The 27,323-nt window shown below is 39.5% G+C and overlaps 2 protein-coding genes across 3 annotated transcripts in view; one reads left to right on the top strand and one right to left on the bottom strand.

The window, feature by feature from the left end:
* mtor (mechanistic target of rapamycin kinase) overlaps positions 1-27,323 on the bottom strand; it is a gene marked incomplete at its 3' end in the record, with an annotated part of 67,309 nt that overhangs the window by 15,301 nt on the left and 24,685 nt on the right. For both annotated transcript variants that reach the window (XM_004572770.3, XM_004572769.3), the window contains 4 exon segments: positions 2,411-2,526; positions 3,096-3,196; positions 7,043-7,182; positions 9,580-9,655. In XM_004572770.3, the coding sequence (XP_004572827.1) occupies positions 2,411-2,526; positions 3,096-3,196; positions 7,043-7,182; positions 9,580-9,655 (433 nt within the window).
* Positions 21,001-24,273, top strand: angptl7 (angiopoietin-like 7). The gene is made up of 5 exons (XM_004572768.5): positions 21,001-21,573; positions 22,566-22,666; positions 22,795-22,989; positions 23,209-23,404; positions 23,503-24,273. The coding sequence occupies exons 1-5, from the start codon at positions 21,213-21,215 to the stop codon at positions 23,676-23,678; spliced, it is 1,029 nt and encodes a 342-aa protein (XP_004572825.3). The 5' UTR covers positions 21,001-21,212; the 3' UTR covers positions 23,679-24,273.

Genomic DNA, 27,323 nt, shown 5'->3' with positions numbered 1-27,323 from the left:
AAAATGAACTGTTGAGAGCAACAGTACAAAAGTTATGTAACCACGCCTAAGGCTGTCAAATGTGTCTTAAAAATAACGTCAATTTTTACACAATTACAGAAACAGAGCGGGGAAATGCAGGCTGACAAAGAACTCACAATGGAAGCTCTTAGTCAAGGTTCTTGCTATGAACAGAATACAAAAACCTTTTCTTTTCCATTCACTCTCCTCCCTCCTCCACTACATTTGGAGTTTTGGAGTGTATCACACACTCAGCAAGTCTCCAACTTTCCCTGTGAGACTTCTCCAAATTCAAGGATGCTGCAAACATTCCATTACCGGTGAATGCGTACCCCGAGGGGCAGAAATACCGTAACTGAGACAAAGACCCGATCCAGAGTAGCTAAAGGGACAAACAAGGACACACATATTCTAGCTGCAAGTCTGCTGATTTTTGAGCTTGTACAGTCAATGTTTTTGGGAACTGTTATTAGAGGGAAGGTAAAATGAGAGGATTACTGAGGAAGCGTCTAAGACCAGGGCACACAGCTGTTTCAGACCAACTCCCACCAATTATTTTTTGTGGGGAGGGAAAGGAGCAACTGCATGCCAAAACAACTCCTCAGGCACGCACAACAAGATGGTGGTGGGGATGAGGTGACAATGAAGCTGCTTCTTTATAGTCTTCACTCTGTTATGGTCCTGTTTACTCCTGAATTACCACGCTGGGGCCTCATTGAAAATGTGCAGTCCAGACGACTCCTGATAAATGCAGTGTCTGGTTCCTGGCAGCACAACCAACCATCACCCAAGGATTCTGTTCTTTTACGACAAGGTTGCATTTACGGTTTAAGTTCAGTGATATTAGCTTATGATTGCAGTGTAGTATAACAGCCTGTGTATGACTGTTTAGGCCCAAATCAGCCACTGCAGAGGAAAAAACAAACAAAAAACATAACTAGGCCTTGAAACAAAGCCCAGTTGTGACTGAGATGTCAAAAAGAGGAATGTGACTTGCAAAACCCACAAGAAAATGTACATTCAGAGAGCAGACGTATCATAAATCTTGTGCAAGGAGCATGACTAGTGTCTACACATCATCAGTTCAACAGACCAAACAGTGGGCTTTATAAAGCAAAGCAACCTGAAACCATTCACACAGATGCCGTCCAAGTCTCACGGAGCACATGTCTGGTTGTTGGGGGTATAGAGGAAAGAAAGCGTCAGCCAGCCTCTCAAGTGCGAGGATTACCAACGGCATCCGGAAAACTAGACTGATCTCATGTCGATGTTCGAGCTTTCTCCCTCTCTGCATCTGCTTCTCATTCCTCCTCTTTCATTGGTAAATGGTAAATGCCCTGCATTTGTATAGCGCTCTAAGGACCCCAAAGCGCTTTACACTACATTCAGTCATTCACCCATTCACACACACATTCACACACTGGCAATGGCAAGCTACGTTGAAGCCACAGCTGCCCTGGGGCGCACTGACAGAGGCGAGGCTGCCGGACACTGGCGCCACCGGGCCCTCTGACCACCACCAGTAGGCAAACACGGGGTTAGTATCTTGCCCAAGGATATTTGGCATGCAGCCAGGAGGCAGCCTGGGATCGAACCACTGACCTTCTGATTAGTGGCTGACCTGCTCTGCCACCTGAGCTACAGCCACCCCATTGTGAGTGGCTTCTTGTCAGCAAAAAGTCGAAACTTCCCTTATTCTGAAGAATCCTGTGGGCCACACCTGGACCCAATCTCTAAATTGTGTGTGGTGTGGGAGGGCTGTGAAGGGAAAGAGAGGTCAGAGGAAGCAAGTCTCCAGGGCTTTTGATGGTGAGAAGGGGACACGGAGGATGAGTCGAGGGTAGCTGAAGAAGCAGGTGAGGCATGTGTGCGTGAGACGTTCCTCCATCCAGTTTGAACAAATGCATCTCCAGGGACCATGAACTCATCTACAATCCTCAAACGTGATCAGATGAGGAAAACACAACCCACCTGACCTCCACCAGACCTTGTCGACATGCAGACAGGAGGACTAATAGGCTCTTTATTTGTTTGAGGATAAATGCCGTAATGATTTCCAATTTGGGGAGTTACATAACATTTCCACACCAAGGAGGTACCACATCATAAAAGAAAAGAAAAGAAAATACCCAGACCTGGTGTATTTTACTAGTTTTAATGAACAGCCGCAGCTGATGGGAGGAATTTGATCCCTTTTGGAGCTGTAAAACTATTTTATGTTTCTTTACAATGTTTGGTTTTTGGTGATTTGAACATCTCATGCTTTGCTATAAAGACTATGGAAAATTCCAGACAACATAAGACGGGGTAATTTCAAGTGAAGCATGTCTTTATGAGAGCGTATCTAAAAATACACACTTTAGTGTATTTGTATGAGCTGGGCCCATTTGTGAATGATGACTTAACCCACCTGTTGGGCCAATGAGAAGAGGTCCTGATGAAGGGCTAGCACTGCTCTATAAAAAGCCCCATCGTGCGTGTCTCTAGGGATCATACACGTGTACTCTTCCATGCTGTCCCAGTGCCCTAGACAACAATAACGCCACAAAAAAAAGAACAAAGACACGAGTTACGCAAGAACTTTGTCATAATGAGTAAATATTTAAATGTGGTATCTACATATTACTTAGTGTGCAGTCACAGCTACTTTGATCAACGCTCCACCACAGCGTAAATAACGATAACCTCGACATTATGTTTTTCAACATCATCTTCAGAAAGACAAGCCTGCCAGTTGGGTGTCACATCTGGTTTTACCACTTAGTTAGGAAAGTCAAAGCAACAGACCAGAAATCTCTGGGGTTGCTTTAGCAGTGTGTTCCCTGCTTTTCTCCACCATTGCACATTACGATATGTCAATGTTATGACTGGATACTATTCCCATCTGGTTATGCGAGCAAGACTTGGCAAGAGCTGGTACTGTTTTCACTGTTGCATTGTTTCACTGAGTCAGGCAGACAGTGGCTTAAGTGCCCAGCGATGGTATTTTCTGTACCCTGACTGCTAAATATACATATATATATATCCACATTTTCACTCCAATGACTATTTTGAATAATTATTTGCAGTCTCATATTAAGTATTTGAGCGATTACCTAGACCCCAGGCAGCAGCAGCAGCCATGCGCGCCATCTTGGCCTGCGTTTCTTCACTGACAAGTGTCCATTCTTCACAACACTGCTGGTGCAACTGGCCCCTGGAAAACATTAACAAAACAAACAAATGTATTTTTTTTTTCTTTTTTTGCCTGTCCCATTTGGTTCTTTAGCCGTCAGAATTGTTGTCTGAAGATCAACAAGGATACCCAATGGATCATCACGGCCTTGCCGTATTGGTCCATTTGTTCGACCTTTGTTGTTATTATTTATTTTATTTTCAGTTGTTACAGACGGGACAGACATGACTGAGGATAGGAAAGGGAGAAAGAAAGACCGACAAGAAAGCAGGACCGACAGTGCACAATGTGCTTGGAAATAGCAGCCAATAAAGGTGTAGTTTATGTCTATGAACAGTGAACACCCGTGTGCACACCTCTGTGGATCAGCGCGCTTGTATTCAAAAGGTTTCCCCATGTAACGGTCTGCTAGAGGGTGTAGAGAGCCATAGCCCCATCCCCCAGGGCATGAAGCAGGCATGGAGGAGATCCAGGCTCCAGACATCCAGAGGCCCCAGAGTGCGAGAGCCCAAGGAGGACCACCGGAGGGGCATCCGTGCCACCCTCCTGGGAAGAGCTGAGGAGAGCCAGTAGCCACGGAGCAGAAGCCAGAGGGGGATGCAGTGCCCGCCGGCTCTGCCAGCAGAGAACAGGGGTGTGTGAAGACCCGTGTTGTTCTAAGGTGCATTTAAAACACGGGAGAGCATGGTGCTGCTGCCAGAGAGCAGCAGGTGTTAGCACGGCCCCTCCCGAGAACCCTCAATGTCTACATGGATTTAAAATTGAAGGGTGGGCATCTCAGTGTCTGAGATGTCACTCAGCAGTTAGCTGCTGACTAGGAAATAATCCAGACGAGAGTAGGAGTGATGGACATGTGAGAAGAAAGACTATTCCTTACTGTTGGGGTGAAGGGAGCGCCATGCATCGCAAAGGCCATAGTCGCTCATATACTGTTTGATTATATTTGTGGACTGCCAATTGCGCTGAGTTCCTGTTGTGTTGAGCCTATCCATTTCTTCATTTAGTCCAAGGTTGAGGTCGCTGCCAAGAATAAGTGTGCAATCAAGGTTTTTCAGAGAGTGCACTAACAAATCCGTGGAAGAATGAGGGTTCATCAACATTTGGACCATATACACTTACAATACATAGCTTTTTGTTAAATATTGATAATTTAATAATAAGGAATCTACCCTCTGTATCTATAACTGCATTGAGTACTGTAAAATTAACATTTTTATGTATTAAAATTGCTACTCCCCTTTGTCTAGAATTATAACAGGCTACAAACACGTTAGGAAACCAGGTGTTTTAAGTTCGTTTAAACCTGTGACAGGCCTGTGAGTTTCTTGTAATAAAACAACATCTGCCTGTAGTTTTTTAAGCTGGTTAAATATCTTTAACCTTTTTTCTCTGGTGCCAGCTCCATTTACATTCCATGTGACAAACCTTAGTGTGCCCATAATTGTGTGTGTATGTCTAATGATGTACGCTGGGTGTTTCGTTTAGATGGGTGAAGAGAATGTGGAAACATCACTTGTTTGTAAATAGAAAGAGAGAAAAAATGTGTGGTGAGAGGCTCCATAAGTCTGACTATGTGTGTGTATATTCACTAATATGAACAAGCGTGGCTTGCGTGTGTGTCCTATAAGTCTGTGTGCGCTGTGAGGCTGTTGTAAATGTGCTGCCGTTGAGCACATGTGTTTGCGTGGTGTGTGAATATGCAGAAATAGAGGGTGTTGTTTGTAGGTGAGTGGGGAAGTAGGTGATCACAGCAGTGAAAGAAAAGAGAAAGAAAAAAACCACGAGAACGGTGAGCAACAACAACAAAAAAAGAAAAGAAACTGAAACATTCCAATTAAAGCAAACAAATTTAAAGTACTGGAGTGAGATCAACCCCAGAGTATGTATAGCATTGAGGGAAAAAACTGAACTTAACATGTCTTGTTAATCAGGTAACAAATAGAACTGAATACTGGAACATTAAATAGACAGCCAAGATGACACTGAACTACAAAAGTCAAAGTAAGATGATGCACAGGAATGTTTTTTTATTGAACAGGTCTGTGGGTACTCTTCCTTGTGCTGCTGCTGGTCAATCAGCCAGCGGCAGATAAGACAGAAATTACAACATACAAACTTAGATGAAACTCAGTGTTAAAAACAGTGACAAGTGTCCACTGTAGTCACAGCCTGTATTTTCCATACTGTATATTGTTTAGTCTTTAATGGGTTTTTTCATATTTGTCTTATCTTAACAGGTTTGAGATTCAAAAACATTTAAATTACCCACGAGAAACTGTTTTAACTGGTACTTTTAAAGTATTGTAATATTATACTGGTCTTTCCTCGCCACATATCAAAAGGATCTTCTCATTCTAATGACATTTCACACAAAATGACTTTCCTGCCAAGCACATCTGGACAAAATGAAAAGGAAACTGACAAAAGATAATGTTTCTGTGACATCTGCAATTATTTATACATTCATTTGTTCTTACAGATGAACATCATCAGTGTACTGTTCCATAACAATCTGATAACAGCGAGTATCCCACCAAACAGATGGAGGTTCCTGTTGGGGTCAGGTGCATCCAACCAAGACTGATTCTGCATTAACAACAATCAAAGAAATGTCCAGTCAAACCAACTGCAGGTGCTTTAATGGCAGGGTGTTGGAAGAAGCTTAGATGAGAAAGGGAGGAAGGATAGGCAGAGAAAATGAGAGAGACGGGGCTGGATGGGGGTCAGTGAAATGAAGTTGTTTTCCATCTGCCTGGATATCACATAACAATGAAGGCAACAGGTACAACCTCAAGTAAACTAGCACATGTGTCTACAGCAGACAAATAGAAGTATATTTTGGCACTGTAAAATACTTTTAAAGGTGAAAACCAAATGAAATGAAAACGTGCACATGAAAAGTATGCCTAAAATTTGATAACTGGCTTTATTAGACAGGCAGACCTCCCCAAGAGGAACACATTCAGTGCCTTATATAGCTTTAAGTTCCAATTAACAATGAAAGCCACCTTAAAGCAGAGAAAAAACATGCTAAAATGACTCTATATACACAGATTATTTGCTCGTGTTGCATTCAGTCATCCTGAAATAACAGACTTTCGCAAAACTGACTAATGTCTACAGAACACAGAAGGACTCATTACTGCAGAATTATGGCAGCTAGACTTTCCTAATTCTAAAGGCTCCTTCCTTCAAACTTTCTAGACTAAACATTTGCTTAAAAGGTGTCCAACTCTCTAATAAGACTGTCAAAAGCATCAACTGCGCAATCTTAAATCACTTTTTGATTAGTACTGAGACCTTCACAATGTCATTGTGTAGCAAAACCTAACATTGGTCAACTGTTATATCATCTCTAAGCCCTACCCTGCCACACACACAAACACAAAGCTCTATTTCAGCTGAATCATTCTCTTGTGGAAAGAATCATAGTGTGCACCATAATGACAGCAGGTTATATAAGCTAATTAACATCTGCTTTGCTTTTTGAGCTCTGTGATGATCAACATATTTCTATCCATCTTGTGATTTTTTCCCCTAAGTATGCTCTATCAAAGTGGGTGGCTATTATGGCGTTGAGGCTTTGCTTCAATGGTGTAGCAGCACCTCTGGCTTGTCCTGGGTGACTGTTCATGTGTTTTCTCGTAAAATGTCTTTAGTCAACTCAGAGGTATCAAATGAGAGACCTAATGTCAGGTCTCATTAGGAATATGGCTTCCTATGTATGTATGTGACCCAAGATAAAAAACAAACAAACAACAACAACAACAACAACAACAAAAAAACAGAACAAAGAACATATTATCACTGTCAACTTATTCTTATTTAGCCCTACTGAACTCATACTAGGTAAGATTAATAACATACCATTCTCCCAGAGCCTCTAAGCAGCGCATTCGCCCCAGGATGAGCTCTGGATCCTCTTTGTTCATGTCGATCTTCTTGTCATATGCTACCAAGGCATCTTCCCACTCATGTAGCTTCTCATACCAGGTGGCTTGGATTTCCTAAAAGATGAAAAAATACAGTAGGATAGCGATTACAGAAGACATATCAAACTATAACACTGTATCATAATGTTTTGGGATTATGTGGGTTTTTTCGTGACCATTGGACAACGTAATAAAGAGTTTTGGAAGAGCAATCCTTTTTCCATCTACAGTACCTTACTGTGCTGTATGGCTGACATTTTCTACTTCAACAAGCAATCCTGGACCTGTTACATCTACCAATGACTTCCAGGACTTCTTTAGGGAGCCATGCACGAATGATTAAGCACACACTTTACTGTGAGGGTTCCTGAAGTGTATACTAATCAGGAAAACATTGCATTCTCCCATGGTAAAGCTTTCCACATGGTCAGCACATTAACAAAGGTCCAGAGTGAAACTCTTCTCACTGAGTCTTTACCAAGTTTTCACAGAGAAACAGAAAACCTGCTCTCTAAGGCAAAGAAAAGTCATTTTATATACAAATCAGGGAGGGCTGGTATCTAGTGAGTGGTAGTGTGTTGATTAGTTATAAAACTCAGATTATAAAATCAGGTGTGAATTCTTACAGGAGAGAAGACAGAGAAACTGGGAGAAAGCGCAGTGAGAGGAAACGCACTCAGTGATCTCAAGTCAGAGTCTATCCCTAACCTCTGCATTAGCCTATGGTTCACCTGCTTAACCCACTGAGCTATACCGGCTGCCATTGTAATTTTAAATTTATACCAATATACATTGAAGTGACAGTTGTATGAATATAGGCTTAAAGCCCAGACTCTACGCTTTGGTTTGAGGGCTTAAACAAAAATATTGCATTAATGACTGAGCAATGGCAATACTTATATATAGATCAAATTTAATCAGTCTTGTCTTCATGTCCAAGTTTTAGCGCAATTAATTATTAAAGTTTCTATTGTTTTCTCTTGGTGTGGAGATACTAATTCCCATTTATGATTTATGATGCTGCAAATATCCAATGACCTCAAAGGAAATATGATTTTGGGGACAGCCAATGCCAAGAAACTAATGGCAAATTACTCTAATAGGGAAAAAAGGCTTATTATAAATTTTTGGTTATTTTGGAGACAGTTTCAGACTCTATCCATGTTCACAACTGTTGCAATTAGTATAAATGAATCAGTAAATCATATCCCTCCAATAAATAAATAAATAAATAAATCCAAAATAAAAACAGAATAACACCAGTCTACTCAACTTATTGTCAATGTGCCTCAAGTGCCTTTCTGGCACATTCATTCGAGGAAAAAGGAAAAACCACAGTTAGTTAATGACGTAACTTTGGTAAAAAGGGAGGGAGACCGATCCAAATAACCAAATGCTCTTTTCCTGTTATGTAACTTGTGTGGAAAATCAGTGTAATCATATCCAAAGCATGTCCACTCTGACAGTTATTTCATTTATTTTCAAATATGGATCGGGTCCATGTACGGAGAACATGAAACAACCGAGTTTCTAGTAACATTTAGGAGGTGTGGTGCTCTATGTGAACAGAAAAAAATCTGAAAAACAAAACCAATATTTTTCTACAATGGTAGAGTGAAAACAAAAGAATACAAAGCAGTTCATTTAACTTTTATAATGACTCATCCCACACAGGAAAAGCTCGTCATTAAGAGAGAAATATTGCTCCTTTTTTGTTTAGATGAAAAATGACATTATTTTGCATCATAAAAAGGGCCCAGTGGGCCCAAGAGTCATGTACAGCAGACAGACAAAGCAAGTAAAAATTTAAGAACATGCAAACCTCATCTTAATTAGACAAATGAGTCCATAATTCTGTCTCTTGCTGTAAACCCCTGATAAGTACAGCAGATGGCTTTTCCATATGCAGCACATTAGGATCATGGTGTTCTGGTGATATCTGCCTCAAACAACCATCACCCCCACATTAGAATAAGGAAAGGAAGACGTGCAGACAGAATTCCTAATACAATGTAACTCACTAAAGACATATTCAGTCCAAAACTGTTTGAAGAAATAAAAGGGTCTGAGTGTATGTGAATACTGGCCAGTATGGTCTAATTGATTATCCAAGAATTTTTTAGACTTACCAGATGTAAAGAAAGCAGTGGAGTTTATAGCAAATCAAGGCATGGGTTTACATCTTTATTATTATCGGAATCACATTTTTAAATGTGTAATGTAACTTTAACACCATGCTACACCTACATACTATGAGCTATTTTACTTGGACCAAATGCTCACATCTTTCTAAACCAGGAAATGCAATTTTTTTTTACCTAATTAAGTTGTGAACTGAGCCAAATTTAACAGATTGGATAACATTTTTACAGGGTTTGCAACAACAACAGTTGTCCAAGTGTCAATCCGAAAGAAAACCTGGGACACGTTTTTCCTTCTTTTTTCTGGTTGGAAAATGGAAAAAGTACTCACCAGCTCACCAAAATGTTTCATGGCATATTCCAGAACCCCAGATGCTGCTTCTGGCTGCTGCAGTTTATTGTTGATGCTGAAAGAAATGACAAAACAATGGCAAACTGTTAGGCCAATCTGAACACAAAACAGGGGCTTTCAGAGCTTTACTGTTAAGCATGAGGACATGCAGGTATTATCTAAAAAGAAAGACAAGGCAAAGGGACACCGTTTGGAAAACATGACATGGATGTATAAATCCCAATCACAGGAAGTGCCAGCAAAGACTTCTATGCTGCTTAATGAAGCTAATCAACACACTACCTCTCACTAAATCCCAGCTATCCTTAACACTAAGAAATGTGCTTTATCCATGATCCTAGAAGAAAAGCAGCTCACACAATGATGAGGTATTCTTATCCCAGCCAGCCATCAATGCATCCTTTCTCAATGCATTTTGGAAACGTTAAATAAATGTTTGATACTTTAATCAAAGTTGTTTATTGGGAAAACTAAAGGCACCTATTGACATGTGTCATGCTTGTTTGACAAAGGATGATTTCCTGTCAAGACGTCACAATTCCCGTTTGTGCGCCCACCGCTGACCCGCACTGCCATCACATCTGGAAACACTCATATGAACCACGAGTCTATTATACTTCCTCAACTGAGAAACCTGTGTGCAGTCACAGCCAATACATCTGTAAAATGTAGCTTTCAAAAAGTGCTGGTATGCAGCGAAATTCCTGAGGACAGCAAGCAAAAGCTGATGACAGGCATTAGAGCATGCATGTCAGAAATCTGCTTAGACAAAGGGTAAAGGCCAGAAACTGTGATGAAACTGCGCTGCGAGGGGTCATGCTAAAGCTTGAAAGGACCCGTTAGTGCAGACCTGTGTGATGATGGGTACAATTTTTAAAAAAAATAAATAAATAAATGTAGTAATCTGTTGCAGAAAATTACATTGATTGGATTTTAATGCACAATATTAATAAAACATTTAACTAAAAATGTTCATAAACATACCATAAGCATGGCATTATTAGATGATAAAGACCTGGCATTTATATGAAACATGTACAACAAGAACTGTAGTTTTAGCAAGTACTCGTCCTGTGTGATTCCAATTTATATATTTTTTCCTGACACTTGCAGCTGGGTTTGCAGTGAAACAGTGAAGGTCTCCCTTAGCATTAGTGCCTGCGCAGCAGTGATGAAGGCTGAGACGTAACAGTTATCTTTTATATAGCAAGCCTGCGTTTGTAGGTTGAAGAACTGCCACAAGACTAAAGCACGAGTTTGTCAATCATGAGACTGCTGTTTATGTCACTTCTAGGAGCTTTGTACGCTATTCACTTTGCCTTTAAGGTACCAAAAAACCACTTGGATAACCCTGCACAATGAAAAATTATGCCTATCCTGTACATTTAAATGCATCACCAAGGGCATCTTCACAAGTGTCCATATTTCAAGGAATCAAGACCACAGGATAATTTATCCATATTTGTGACAAGCCAGGAAGTTTGAGCAAACATCAGTTAAATCCCCCAGTAAATGAGAACAGGCTGGATTTAGAGAGGTAGGTCTATCACGAATCAAACCAAGCAATCCCCTCGATCTTGCAGAACAGTGATTATTGTTCTTTGACAGACATTAGCATTTTGGTGGCGTAATCAGATGACACAGGGAAGAAGACTTAATGACCTCACGAAAATCCCATTAGACTATGATTGCATAATATGAAAATAAGCTTCTTTTAAGTAAATAACCGTTTGTCTGTGACTCTCACGGAGCTTGATAGGATGCCAGGCACTGTTGCAGTATCCCACGCTCTTAATTAGGCACAACTACCACCCAGTATTCTGAAGAATCCTGACATTATCACACAGGTATGTTGTATATACTTGTTGATTTTAAACCAAACCAAAAAATTAGTTCTTCTGTTGTTTGTAATTTACTCTCAACCTCAAAATGAACAAAAAAACCTCAAGTCTCCATGTCCTACCTAACAGAAACAGATATGTTAAAACTGGCCAGATGTGCCTTTATCTGGGATGGCAAATCAGAAGGAGGGCTTTCACTCCTGCAGACCCTGGAGATTTCACTGTCCCTCAGTTAAAGCCATCTGGCTACCAGCTCCAAGCACATGCAGTCTAAATACATCCAGATGACAATGCTCACATAACATTCCTCTCAAGTAAAAAAAATAATAAATTATTAGCAAGCAGAAAATGTACTGATATCACTGTCAAACCCTCTCATGTGTGCAGGGCCCCAAGTACCACTTCCTAACTTTTTACACATTGCACCTTTGGTATATGGAGAGGTCACCAAAAAGTGCATGTGCTGAGGTTTGAGACTGTAAAGCTGTCAATATTATCGCATCTCACCAAGAAATTTTACCAATCTGGTGTGTAAAAATGAACGAGAAAGAAAGCTGATTGAAACTGTTGTTGTGTTGCTCTTCCACAAAAATGTACAAAGACATGTAAAACTAAGGATATACACCTACATTAAAGCCAAAAAGAGGTGCAAGTAATGAAAAAGATATTTTAAAAGAATCAAAGGATCATCATACAATCACTAAACACCAAGTAGTCCCATCTTAAATCGCATGAAATAGTTTTATTTTTGTCCAATCGCAGATTCACTCATTTATGTTGGTACAATAACAAACATGTAAAAACGGTGGAGCCTGGCAGTTTGCAAGATGATAATGATTCTCGTCTCTCTTATATCAGGACTGAAGAAAAACAGTACCAACAGTTCTGCCGTTACGCCCACATGATGATTAGGAATTTTCAAAGCCACTTGACTGTAAACAACAGAGCACTGTACCACTGCTAGAACTCTGGATAGCTAATATTAAAAAGAAAGTGGCTCATGGTTTGGCTGATATGCTGACCAGATCTTTTCTTGGAGTTCATTTCATAAGTTAATCCAGTTATTAAAAACAATCTTTCTGATTATCAAAATTGTCCAATTATTATTGAACCTACAGTGGCTGCAAAAGTATTCGGCCCCCTTGAACCATCCCACATTTTTTCACATTACAGCCACAAACATGAATCAATTTTATTGGAATTCCACATGAAAGACCAACACAAAGTGTTGTACACGTGAGAAGTGGAACGAAAATCATACATGATTCCAAACATTTTTTACAAATAAATAACTGAAAAGTGGGGTGTGCGTAATTATTCAGCCCCCTGAGTCAATACTTTGTAGAACCACCTTTTGCTGCAGTTACAGCTGCCAGGCTTTAAGGGTCTGTCTCTACCAGCTTTGCACATCTAGAGACTGAAGTCCTTGCCCATTCTTCTTTGCAAAACAGCTCCAGCTCAGTCAGATAAGATGGACAGCGTTTGTGAACAGCAGTTTTCAGATCTTGCCACAGATTCTCGATTGGATTTAGATCTGGACTTTGACTGGGCCATTCTAACACATGGATATGTTTTATTTTAAACCATTCAATTGTTGCCTTGGCTTTATGTTTAGGGTCGTTGTCCTGCTGGAAGGTGAACCTCCGCCCCAGTCTCAAGTCTTTTGCAGACTCCAAGAGGTTTTCTTCCAAGATTGCCATGTATTTGGCTCAATCCATCTTCCCATCAACTCTGACCAGCTTCCCTGTAGCTTCCCTTTTAGTATTCAAATTGTATCAATTTAAAAGTTCTAGGTGACTTCCTTCTCGAGTTATCGCATTCACAAAGCTGGCCTGTTCAGGCTGCCACCCACGCAGCAGGGTGACGACAATATCCTATCAGCCTTTTTGGCTGAGGGGTAACAAAAGAACAAAAAATTAAACTCTAAAGTGGCCTGGCTTTTTGGTGATGAGAGAGAGCATGATCCTTGAATAAATTGTAGACATTTTCCTCCTCAGAGGTTAATTTGTATGCAAACCTCGCGGAGGAAAAGAAATCAGACTTTATTACCGGACTCAATCAAATCTAATTAGGAAGCTATCCATTTGAGCCTTCCTGATTTTCATCCCTTTACTTGCCAGGTGCTCGATCTAATTCCTTAGTCTAAAAATACTGAAAACAAAGAGGACATTATTATGTAGTATTTGATTTAAAAATACTTTGGCTTTTACTTCTCTATTTAAAAATTTGAATCCTTCATGTGACTGATGCTAGCCAAACCAACAACTGCTACCACTACATGCACTGATGGAAAATGACACTGACTGACGGAGACTTTGTCTTGCCTTTGCGTCCAAACAACTGTTCATTTGTGGGGCAGCCAAAATGCAATCAATGCTCCCTGAAAGAAAGACCCTAACTATCGAGCATTATTGGTTTTGTTTTGGGGGGTTTCTCCATTGTGAAGATGAGAACACTACTTAAAAATAAACATTTCCCATACAAAGGACATTTGAAAAATTAAATGGATCTAAACAACCAAGATGAGCTAATTTCATAGGAAAATGTGTCAGACAGTAGGCAATGCTGCGTAAAGCCTAAACTGAAAACAGGAAACAAAAGTAATTTCTGTATTAAGATGTACTAAGAAAGAAAAATATGAATATAAAGCACTTGCAAATGGCACAGTAATTAACACTTGAAACCATAAAAGTTTGGAATTCAAGCAACACCAACAATGTTTATTGTCAGATCAAATACCTGCCCTTTATAAAAGTAGAATATTTAACAGGGCCATCCTAATAGTAGAAAATACTATTAACATGGCCAAATTTTGGACCATGAACTAATTTGTTTGTTTTGTCTTTCTACAAACCAACAGTCCCCTTCACAGACCAGCCACAGGAAAACATGAAATGATTGACACTGAAAGCTATTTTTACAACTCTACATTTTTTTATAGCAACATGATTGAATGTCAGAAAAAAAACTAACATTGTACTACTGAATCTTGACATCAGATGTTGACAAAGACAAGGGAAGAGGGTTTGTCTGAATAGCCACTTAGAAAAAGAACGACCCGTTACAAATGAAATATTCAAATAAACAGCGGGGAGGGAAAAAAGGGATTTGAATTACTCCGTAGACCTCATTAGTCTGACTTCAAAGCCAAACAATAACACTACTATTGATAATATTTTGATAGACAATATAGAAACTGAAAGTCAAACTTGTAATACATACAGAATATAAATCTTTCAGCATTGCACAATGGAAGTGATGACCAGCATGGCAAAATTAAACAAGGTCTTCTCATTCTCTGTGTTTGTTAAGCACCAGTGGTTGAGGTAAGCAAGGACGCAAACAAAGTGATTACATCATTCACCAGTTTTGTTCCGGACTGTCCTGAGACATGTATACTTCAACTCATCCTTGACACCATCTGACTAGCCTATTGTCTCTGTTGTTTCTCCAAAAACATCAGGACAAAAGGGCGGTTGTTCCATCACCAAGCAGATGTTGCACCATAGGGAAACACTTAGTGTCCCTTGACTTTGAAACAATTTATCTGAAAAGACAAAATTCTGCTCTATCGCTGTAAAGCTGAGGAGAAAGTTCAGTGATCACGAATGCAGCACTTGAAAAGAGGAAAGAAATATTTAATACTGGTTATTTAACAAATGCATAACTTTAGATGACATTTGAATGTTGTTTTTCTCTCTCCCAAAGCAAGTTAGGCGTGTGAGGGGGTCACTGAGGCATCGCCCAGAGAAACCATTGCGCCTATGTTTACGCCACATTATCACTACATTGGGACAATGATGCAGTATGCCTTCTCCTGGGTTTCTCACCTTCAGGTCAAAAGGCCAACAGAACGAGGCGTCTCCGGTGGCCCAAAACAGGCAAAAAAAAAGCCTGACAGTTACCTCATTGGAATGCTGCTGTTGCTATGTAGACAAAGATATTTGTAAACATTGTTTTCTGCTGAACTACAAATTCAATTTTAATATATTTCCAATTAAATACGCCAGGTCTTCTACTTTTTTCTGTTCAGTTCAACTGAAACCAACTCATGCTGTAATTGATTTTTGTCCTAAACAATGGAAACAAGCATCGGGGGACAGTGATCTCATTTAAAGAGAAGGATTACACAACTTCTAAACAGCTAACTATTTATATACTTCATATGTACGCAAGTATGTACACAAAATCAGTATACGTTTAAGTAAGGAATCTATTATGAATAACAGATATGGTATTAATTATAGCCTATATAGCAAGTGGCATTTTTGGCTTTTTTTTTTACTCACTTGTATACCCAAAAGCCAAAAACACATAATAATTGGCAAAAGATGAAAGAAGGGAATCTCTATACATTGGCACAAGTGGTTTTTGTTTTCTGACCTGCACCACAACTGTTTTACATTCCAGTGTCATGAAATGCTTCTCTGAAGCAATGCCACAAGGCCAACTGTGCATACACAAAGTACTATTCTTCCTAATCTAGCTTCGATCCCTCCAGTACTGTTTATCCTACTGGTTTTTGGGGTGGGTGAGCAGACAGCCACTGCCTGGCCTGCATCCGCTGTACGACAGCAGACGCCACCTGGTAGCCATCACTGGCTTAAGGCAGGGACCTCTTGATGGTCTGCCAGGGAATGAAGTCTGCCACTCTCGGAGCTGGAGGATACCCTGGTGCATACAGTGCCGCTCATTATGGAAAATATGGAAGAGTTTATTTTACTCCTATACGTGACCGGAGTTGGAGATCATTATCCACTGCATTATTTTGAAATTCAAATCTAGCTATAGCTCAGCTGCTTGCATTAAGTGTCCAGACATACCATTCATCTCGTGATTTTATAGCAGCTGCACTGTCAGAGTTGTCATTTCAATTTCTTTGCCATTTTTAGATTGTACTACTAATTAAAGTAGACTGTAAGGAAACACTAAGAAGTACTAAATATTAATAAAAGAGTGAAGAAAAAGTACTATTAAAGCAAATTGAACCTGCACTGGTGGATCTTAAAAGCTAAGATCAGAAATTATTTTTAGGGCATGTCTGATGATTGTTTTGTTAAAGACAACCTAGAGTGTGGAGCATACCCTAACTCTTATGATTTTCTCGACTCTCTGTGTTAACCTCCTAATCTATGCTTTCAGCTGTATACCAAGGCCTCAGCTATGGAGCATCAATATGAAGTCTGTTTTCAAATCTATAAATTTGGTCACAGACCCAACATTGATTAAACGTTTGTAGGGTTAAAACAAAGATATGATCCACTACAATATTTCAACATAATAAAAAAATAAAATAAAGTTTTTTTTAAAAAAAACTATTTTGACAGGAACATTCGAGTATCTCAAGCAAATTAAATACTTTCAAAATGGGCCAAACTCAAATCAAAATGTGGAGCTTCTGTGCTGACAGAGCTGACAAGTGGAAGGGGTTCGTAAAGATTATGCAATTCAAGGTTTTGAGATAGACGCTCTGGAATCCACTGGCTCGTGCTTTCACCTCCTGCCTTTCCTGTAACTGAACACAGAGTGCTCTGCTGACAGCTTGGACCCTGTGGTCAACGTTTAACTGCAAACTGTTCTTCCAGTGTATGTAGGGACACAAAAAGCATCTGTGAGCATGTTATGACACCCACGTACTTCTCACTCATCAAAGTCAGATCACTGCTGCAATTAGCACAGCAGGGTGTCCAACTCTTCTTAAACACCAAAGGCAAAATATCTGCTTGACGGAATAGACAGGCTTCCCACAGTAGTTATATAAAGTGAACAGCTCTAATAGAGTAGAGGCTTAGAGGCTTGCATTTTTTACAGAGACCCTAGAGAGACATGGTTAAAGGGGAAGTGTTAGAAAAGGGTAAATGTTAAAAAGAAAGAAAAAAAGAAAGAAACAAAAGCCTCCAGCTGGATTTTCATTACTAACCCTGAATGACAAAGTCCAGGACCGAAGGAAAGTGATGCACTGCTGGAGTGAGAAATGACTCATGGAGCAGTTAGGGCAATGAGAAAATACAGGGAGGCAAATTATCCTAATTTTTCCAAAAGAGACTGACGCACATAAGTGTCTTAGGCTTAACATTTACATGGAGGTCAAGAGGCACTATGCATCATCAAATGCCATACTAGAAAGAAAAACAGAAACAAAAACAGAGCCACAGTGTTGCATTTAAAACAAATTGAATTTAACTATAACTACAGCACAAGTATGTGGTAGCTCAATTTAACCACAATGTTCTAATCTCTAACTATGTTGACCATTTTATACTGAAAGCAATCAGTGACACCAGTGACTGATATACAAAAAACTACTACAAAAATAATAGTTACAGAAAGTCGTTATTATTTATAAATGGGTGAAATTAAGAGAAAGATCATGTCTAGCATCTAATGAGTTCAGAATTTATGCAAAATTTTAAAACGTGCAGCAACTAAACATGAAGGCAGTCTAATATCTCATTACTCTTCTATAAAGTGCCTTATTGCTCCCACGTGTTCCTTAAAAATCAAAGAAAGGCAGCAAACTAAAAGCACAAATCGATATTCAACAGCAACATTGGGAGAATAGAAAAGAACAACCTAAAGAGAAAAATGCAAAGTTTTCTAAAAAGCAGACAAAAAATACTGAGGTAAGAGAATGCCTGGGAAAAATAGTCAAAAAACATACATCACCCTTTGACACGTGAGAGCAACAGATGATCACCTGACAATTATATCATATTTTGGAATTTGAAGAAAGGTTTTAAAAAAAATTTTATTTGTGGTCCAAACCACAGTCCCGCGTGATAACAAAGTTGACGATGAGCAGAATGAGCTAAACTGTTTCCTTATTTGATCGTCTGACCAAAAGAGAACTGGGAAAGGACACACGCCAAACATTTGGAGGCTTTCTGTGTCCCTCCTGAAGCAAGAAACGTTTTCAGTGTGGTGGTGCGAGATTATGTAATAAAACCTCGCACCGCCACAAAGTGTCACATCTCATTTTAGCTCCATGTTTGTAATTTTCCATTCACTCTATCTGCACCACAATTTGCAGCTTTATGCTTCCAGACTTTACAATTTATAAAATAGGAATTGGTCTTTGGTATCAAGTAAATCTTCTGCCTGTCTGCGCTCTGTTTGCAATGCTAATGTCCAGACATGGAGACAGCATTAAGTCTGGGATCCCTAAACTTTGTTTTCCCCAATATATAGGTATGTTCTTCATTTACATGAAAATTTAAATAAAATAAAATCAACAGACCATCATTCTTAAGCATCATTGAGTCAAATAGTAGCACTTCAGCACTGATTTATTGCAGCACTCTACTTAGAGGTAGATGCCCAGATAATAAAATTATAATTTCCCTTTATAATTAAATTTAAGGCAAACACAAGGGTCCTTAGATGTACAAAAATTGTACTTTAACATTGGTAAAGTATGATTATTAGCTGATGAACTTGTATGTCTTTTCCAGACGGTTCACTCCAGTCCATGTGGGGAAGGAAAAAGCCATAAAGTTCAAAGTAAGAACTCTCAGAAATGTCTCAGTTATTACAGCTCCTTCTATTTCAGCATAAAACACTTAATTTCTTTTGCCTGGTAATTATCATACATAACTATCACAGAAGGCATGCCTCATATACTATCTTAATGCCCATGAGCACGATCTGGCACCTCAAGAAACCCCACAAATACCCTTGAGGCTGCTTCCCAACACCTGTGTGTCCTGTAGGTTGGCAGGGATGGCAGCACATCAGGGAAGAGAGAGAAATTCCACAGAAACGGGACATAAAAGCGCCTCCCTGAGAGGCATTATTTTCAGCCCCATCCAGTGACTGGAATGTTAGAAATTTTAAAAGACAAACCAGAAGCAGGAGTTTTGCAAACACTGTTATTAAGTCAGGCAAACACACCTCATTCAGCAGCAGGCTGTATCTAGTGGTTCAACCCGCAAAGCACGGGTAAGACTCGCCGGGTAAAGAGTTTGTACCCTCCACAAATGCACTGAAAATCCAACTCCCAACTGTAATGCTCATGTTAAGGTGTGCAATACTGTGACATCATCACAACCCAAAACTCGTTATACTCACGCATGATGCATTCAACTTGTTGTCTTCAACAACAGGTATCAAAGAAAAAAATCAAAAGGAAAAAATAAATAAATCCCTCTTTCCTGAAGAACTGATAGCGACAAGCATAAACTGTAATCCTCCACTCATCCCTGGCAAGTCGCAACACTGCCTCTCCCTAAGCCCTGTTCTGCCAGAAGTTTCTTCCTGTTAAAAGGAGGTTTTTCCCTCCCACTGTTGCCAAGTGCTTATTCTTAGAGGCTCATCTTATTGTCTGGGTTTTCTCTCTATTATTGTAAAGATAAAGCATCTTAAGGCGACCATCGTAGTGATTTGGCGCTACATAAATAAAATTTAATTCAACTAAATTAATCCCTTAGGTAATTAACCCACATGCTACACAGTATGCATCTACTGTCGAATTTCCCAGAGGAACCCACCCGAGGGATTAATAAAGTTCTATCTTATCTTATCTTACTTGACACCAGACTTTAACTGAGCTGAAATATGCTTTTAATTATTGTTTCTAATTTAATACAGAAACCTAATCCAGACTGCATGTTTGACTGATTGTAATGTTTCCTGTACTTTCTAATGCTTGATGAGTTTCCATATCTACAAGTTGAAAACATACCTAAAGGCATGGAATTGATTAGTGAAGTGAAAACACAAGCACGCTGCCCCTTCTGCTGATGATAAAAGCCATAACAGTATGACTTCATCTTTTTGTTCTGTTGTTCTTTGGTGGGTACACCATCTAAACTTATTTAAGAAATACGCTGCATATGTGATGGCAAAATGTTAAGCATTTACACATGTAGACAAAATACTCCCACTATTCCACCTGCCTTATCCTAAACATTTCTTCCAGCTTTTACTACAAACTGTAGTTGATCAGATTTTATCCTGAAGGTTTTCCCCTGTATCAACACGCCTTTGAAATCTGACACTGAAACCCGCTTGGCATTAACATCTGCCATGTGCCAAAAAGGGTAGCACGAACAGAACACTTAACCTACAATTAAGAATGCTTAGTGACTTCAACCCTCAAGGATATCGTAAAAACTGTCATTAACATAAAGTGTTTTAAATGTGGGGAAGAAATTACCTACAGATGTACTAACGTTTAAAACAAGTATTCAAATGTTTTAATCTCATTAGTGTATATAGCTGAATAAATTAAAATCAAATGTAGTTAAATCTTTTAAACAGTCTGCATTTCCAGTTAAGCGCCGCAGGTTCAGACAGTAGCGTTGTTTGTTTGCCCAGGTCCTTATGTGGTTCTTCCAGGCAAAGGGAATAAAAAAATGACTTCCCAGAAACATTTAACACCTGACAAAGCAAGTGTGGCAAAGCTTCCCCAGTATGAGTGAAAGTAAGATGAGGGGTGAAGTAGAAGGGTGCAGGGGGGAGGAGGAACGTGAAAGGTCCTCCACCCTGAAGGTTGGAGAGGGTCAGTGAAAGGGGGGAGAGGGGGAGGACCCATACAATATTTAAGATGCTCAAGCAGAGGAGGGCTTCACTGAGGTAATACGACAGCCTGAGTGAGCAAGTGGTCAAAGGAGAGCTCCAACTCAACTGGACAAAACTTCAGATAGCTGCAGTGAGCTTGCATCTTTTTCGTATTCCAAGAGAGAACCATTTACAGAGAGAGATTCTTTTTTAGCGGCAACCAATCAAAACACCCAGAGGCTGCGAGAAGATCCAGAACTTTGACTTTTAAAAATGGCAAAAATCTATTTGAGTATAGTTGTTTTAGAGGTTGCACTGCTCTTGCTTGCAGAGACATGGGCTCAAAATCTCAGGAAGAGACAGGCGCTTCCAAAGCCTTCCAAGGGTCAGTGCTGCGACGAGGTACGCTCTCTCAAAGTTCAAGTGGCCAATCTCACCAGCCTCTTTGAGGAGCTGAGTCGCAAGCAGGAGACAGACATGAAGAAACTTGTGAAGCAAATACTAGATCTGGACCAGCAGAGCCGACAGCAAGACGTCCGAGTCACAGAGGCAGAGAGCAAGTACTCTGAGATCAACAACCGTGTGGAGATCATGCAGCTGCAAACCGCACAGTCTGCTCCTAAGACTTCATCGGGTGAGTATTAACACTCCATCATCTGGAGAGTTTGACCATACTGTCTCTATACCCTAAAACAGATGCTATGAAAACGCTCATTCTTGCTCTTATTTCTTGTTTCAAATACCAAATTTTAAACAGACACCTTTCACCTCTCAACATTTCCAGACAGTATAAGTTTGGTTTTGAATAGTATCATTTTAATATATCATAAAAGCTTCTTTTAATTGGGAAGGGTGCTCATATTTAGAAGTAGACAAAACAAAGTCACTTCACTATAAACTATTCTGCACACATTATCATCATGTATTTATTTTTGCTGCAAAACACTATAATCAGCCTTTCAGGATCTGAGACACCTGCTGTGAATTAGTCGTGAGGGAAATTACAGTGCCGCACTTCTCTGAGCTGCCCCACAGTACTAAAAACCAATCATTTAGAGCTGCACAATCCCATCTGCAGGGTTGTCAGTAATGAGCTCCATCAAAGCCACATCATATCCACCGTTCAATTCGACTTCAACACACCACTAATCAGCACTGGCTGCCGCGGAGCGGTTAACCAGGCATTACGTCGTTTATTATTTCACGTTTTACTGTGTGGTCTAAAGGGACCGCATTCATGTCATTGGCAGAGAGAACACACAGACCTTTGTAAAGTAAACAAGAGAACAGAACAGGAAGGGCTGCAGTGATTAGAAGTGGAAGGTTTCCATATCTTTAAGTTTTGGCTTCTTTGCTCCACCGTAATCTTAAAGGCATCACTATACTGGGACAGGAGTAAAAGGTGCAGCTATGGAAAACTCTCAGCATGCTGTGCGTGTCTCATTCTTCTTTGATCTATTTTTCTTTTGGGGCGTGGGGCGAAAAAGAAAAGTCTCTTTTTTTCTCTGTCCAATTCCTCAGATACCCTGAAAACTGTAATTTATAGGTATCACATGTTTTAAAAACTATGAAAGCTCATGGATCTGCATATGGTTTTAGCATAACTTGGGATATTCCTTTTTCCAGAAGCCATATATGACTGTGCATCACTCTACAGCAAGAACTACAAGATCTCTGGCGAGTACAAGCTGCCTAAAGATGAGTTTCTGGGAACACCTGAATTCACCGTAAGTTTCAGCACTCTTGCATGTGGGTTGTTTTTTCTTTCTTTTTCTTGGGAGGGGGGGTGGGTTATCAGAGGCTTTTTTCAGCTTTTTGAAAAGCCAGCTAAATTACAGGCTTTGTTTTTTCCCAGCTCTTCTGTGATATGGAGACAAATGGAGGTGGCTGGACTGTGATTCAGAGGCGAAGTGTTGGCCTCACATCCTTTAACCGTGACTGGAAGCAGTACAAACAAGGATTTGGATCCATCCGTGGAGACTTCTGGCTGGGCAATGACAACATCTTCCGCCTAACAAGGCAGCCAAGTACACTTAGGATTGATATGGAGGTAAGTGTTGGGACCATCACGCAGGAGAGCAAGAATACATAAACCATGTAAAAGCCACTTCATGGCTAAAAGCAAGAGGGCATAAAAATCACTTTACACCATACTTGAACTAGCAATAAATCAAACTAATTCGAAAAGACATTAGACAGACCACAAAAGCAAATATTCTGTTTCTGTCACTGTCATTCTCTAAATCGTGTTATATGTTTTCCAATGCAGGACTGGGAAGGAGAAAAACGCTATGCCGAGTATGGCTTTTTCACAGTCAGTAATGAGCTCAACAGCTACAAGCTCTTCCTTGCCAACTACAGTGGAAATGCTGGAGACTCTCTGCGGTACCACAACAACACCAACTTCAGCACCATGAACAAAGACAATGACAAATGTTTGGATGACTGTGCAGCCCGACGCAAAGGTAAGACATATGAGAAAATCTTACAAAACCAATCCAGTTGTCTACAGCAGATAAGAAAGGCTGTTATGTGCTGCCATTAATCCAATTCTTACTTCCAGGTGGGTACTGGTACAACTGCTGCACTGACTCAAATTTGAACGGTGTTTATTATCGCTACGGTAACCACATAAAGAACCAAGATAAGAACCAAGATGGGATCACTTGGTACGGCTGGCATGGACCCACCTACTCCCTCAAGAAGGTGGAGATGAAGGTCCGACCAGTTAATTTTTAGTCATAAGTGTTTCGGCTGTTTTTTCTGGCTCAAGATCATACGCATGAATAAAGAGAGTTCTCAATAATACCCGTTTAACTGTTCTACCAAACTGTGGCTTTTCCTGGACTGCGAACGAAGTGATAAGGTTGTTTGTAATGGTTTGGCTCGATTTCAGTCAGATGAATGTGTAATGTTTTTCTCATGTTTTGATTGTAAATTGTAGTTAATTGTGTGTATTTATCAGATATAAGATATTTTATTTTTTAAAAGCTTTCCTAGATGCCTTTTCAACACTCCCCCCTGTGGGTAACTGGAATTTTATTCTTTCAGTCATTTGTCTTGAATGCACTTGGGATGTATTTTCAGTTATAACAAGCAAGGACCATTGGAAACTTCTAATTCATCTATAAATCTTTAAAGACTGCCAGACTACCATTTGTTTGTGAGCTGTTGTGAGGGATTGGTCCTATCAATGATGCTCCATTTCTTTTTCTTCATTCACTTCAAACAATAAACCTTCATGATGAAAATGTGTGATTTGTAAAATGTGTACAGTTCTGTAATTATGTTCTTTTATGTGGTAGAAAATAAAAAATATTTTTTAAACATAGAATTCCATGTCAGCCTATTCATTCCTTCACTCAGCAAACAGCATAGGTATTCTGACAAACTCGAAGAAGTCGAGTCGAGTCAAGGTCTTATGTCCACTCGTGTCCAATAATGGCTACATATTTGCCTTGAGCCACCGACCTCTGACTTCTGACATCCCAGCTAGAGGTCCCATGCCACCTAACCCAAACAGATGAAAGAAGACTACACAACTACACACCCACACTCCATTTAGTTAAATGCCTTTAGCTTTCTTACCATGACAACAATAACATCATTTGGTTAGGATAACAAAGATTTTTTTGGATTATACCGACTGAGAGCTAGCACGGCCTACACAGGCTCAGTCTTGTGATTACTCAGAATCATAACAATAGCATGACAGATTCCTTTAACAAGGTGAAATATTCGTCAGGGTAAACATCTAATTAAACCTGGACATTTATCTTTTCCCTTCAAATGAAATGGCCATACTAGAATAAAGGTCGCTTAAAACAAACAAGGTCTATCTATTTTAAGGGTTAGAATGTGTTTAAGCATGTGGCTCCACCACAAAAGATAACCTTAAACAGTGGTGAACTATACCACAATAAGAGGCCAGTTACTATTGACATAAACATTGTTGCTCTAGGAGGAATTCTAATCTTTAGCACGTTCTATTTAAGAAAGTCGCTTCAATAAATAGATTTTTTTCCTATTTTCCTAGGGGATTTAAACTTCAGTGACAGGTCTGCCAAAAGTGTTGTTTAATATTTAATGAAGACAGCTCGTTCAGCAAGATTTCACTCGATTTTTTCTATTTATTTTTTACCTGAAATGCAGATTTTATGTTAAGGTAGAACTACAGGCATTTCATTGTGTACTTCTCAATTGAAATATAGGGATTGTGCAATAAATACTACCTTTGGAAAAGCTGTGTTTTCATCTTTTGAATGTGATGGCAGTAAAATGTCTGAAAAGTTGGGGCACAGCTATGTTTACCACTGTGTAAAATCCCTCTTCTTTTAACCAGTCAAGTTTCTGGACTCTTAGGCGAGACATGTCTCACTTATAAATATCATGATGCTCCAAACTGTTTTTAATTGGTGAAAGGTGTGGACTGCAGTCAGGCCAGTTCAGCACTTGGACTCTTCAACTATGAAGCCATACTATTGTAGGATCTCCTGTATGTGGTTTAGCACTGTCTTGCTGAAATATATAAGGTCTTTCCTGAAAAATCTGTTGTCTGGATGGGAGCATATGTTGCTCTAAATCCTGTATGCACCTCTCAGTGTTGATTTGCCTTTCCAAATGTGCAAGTTGCCAGTTTCCTAAACATTATTGCGCTCCCATATCATCAGAGATGCAGGCTTTTGAATTCTAAATGAGCTTTGACCCAGAGAAGACATAGTTTCTGGATCATGTTCACATATTGTTTCTTTTCTTCATTATTGCAGCTTTAACCTGCATTTGTGGATGAGGTGGACTGTGATCACAGAGAATGATTTCTGGGCCTGAGCCCATACAGTGATTTCCATCACAGAATATTGATTTTCAGTTTTGTCCCTTGTGCACAGTTTTCTCCATGTTCTCTGGATCATTTCTACTGGAAATGATGAGATTGGTCTTTATAATTTCACATCAAGGAAGACAAATCTCAAATTGTTCTATAATTCATAGAAACTGTTTGTTTTTTGCAGATTGTTAAACCTCTGCCCATCTTTAATTCTGAGGAACTTTGCCTCTCCAAGATTCATGCCACTGACCTGTTACCAATTAAACTCATTAGCTGCAAAATATTCCCCCACCTCTTTTGCTCTAGTAACTCTTACTTTTCCAGCCTGTTGTCGCTCCCATCACAACTTTGAGACATGTTTATCAAATTAAAAACAAGCTAAGATTTTTAATCAAACAGTAAAATGTCTCAAAAGATTTGATATGTTTTCTATGTTCCATTACAAATAAAATAAGGGTTTGTGAGATTTGCAACTCACAGCATTCTGTTTTCGTGAGACTTTACATAGCATCCCGACATTCTGGAATTGGAGTTGTGCATTATACTCGATACTTTTATTACTATTGCCTTGGTTGGACCATAACCCAAGAGGGTGAAAGCGCAGGGAGAGACAACACAGGTAGATTAAAAGTTACCAACCTGAGATGATGATGACATCTCTTTATCCTAATCCAAGTCCATCAAAACTTCCCAGTGGAAGAAAAAAAAAAAAAAAAAAAACTAGACCATCTTGCAGGGGGATCAAATGCATTATCCCTGTCAATATACCTGACTCAGGGATATAATGCAGTACCATCTACAATATGACAATTATTTAAGAATTACTTCATTGTTACATGAGTACTTATTGCTCAAGAGTCACCCCAAATGTATTTGTAAACTCTAACTATTATGCTGACACAATCTGTCTGCAGAAATCCGGACAGACAAACATACCGTATAAACACCTGTCAAAGTACTCTAAACCAGTGTAATGGTTGTGCCCCCTATAAGACGCACGCAGACTCACAAGGTAAAAACAAACCCAGCTAAGCTAAGCTACTGCAGCTGGTATTAACAAACAAAAGCCACACTGGCTGGGTATCATAAGATGATATTTTACCTAACATCGTGCAGTCTTTTGTGCATCTCAACAACATGCTACGTTTTATTCAAGACTCAATTTCCAAGCATTTCCATGGTACCCATAACACTAAGGCTACAGAAAAATTACCAACACATGGTTTAGATGCAACAATGCCTGGCCCCTACTGTTACAACTATGACAGATCAACCAAATGTATATGTATTAGCACTTATTAAGCACTTATCTCCAAGATACACAGCTTTCTTTTACCCCATTCTACCAAATAATGACAAATTCAATATTTTTTAATACATAATATTAACAAATCCGAAACAAAGACTATCACATGATTCACATATATTAACACTGCATGATAGACTTCTACAAATAAATGCAAATTGCTAAATTAGCAGCATTCCTCTCTTGTTAGGAATAAAGGGGAAAATGTGACAAGTTTCCTGGCTATATTCGATACTTCTGTGCCTACTAAGAA

The sequence above is a fragment of the Maylandia zebra genome, linkage group LG20 (genome assembly GCF_041146795.1).
Source record: "Maylandia zebra isolate NMK-2024a linkage group LG20, Mzebra_GT3a, whole genome shotgun sequence".
Classification (NCBI taxonomy): Eukaryota; Metazoa; Chordata; class Actinopteri; order Cichliformes; family Cichlidae; genus Maylandia; species Maylandia zebra.
This window is presented reverse-complemented; position numbering and strand designations above follow the sequence as displayed.

Excerpts from the sequence above, each read along its gene's own strand:
- angptl7 (XM_004572768.5), top strand. The coding sequence starts at position 21,213 with ATGGCAAAAATCTATTTGAGTATAGTTGTTTTAGAGGTTGCACTGCTC. Across the intron at positions 21,574-22,565 it reads TGCTCCTAAGACTTCATCGG|AAGCCATATATGACTGTGCA; the intron begins GTGAGTATTAAC and ends TCCTTTTTCCAG. Across the intron at positions 23,405-23,502 it reads CTGTGCAGCCCGACGCAAAG|GTGGGTACTGGTACAACTGC; the intron begins GTAAGACATATG and ends TCTTACTTCCAG.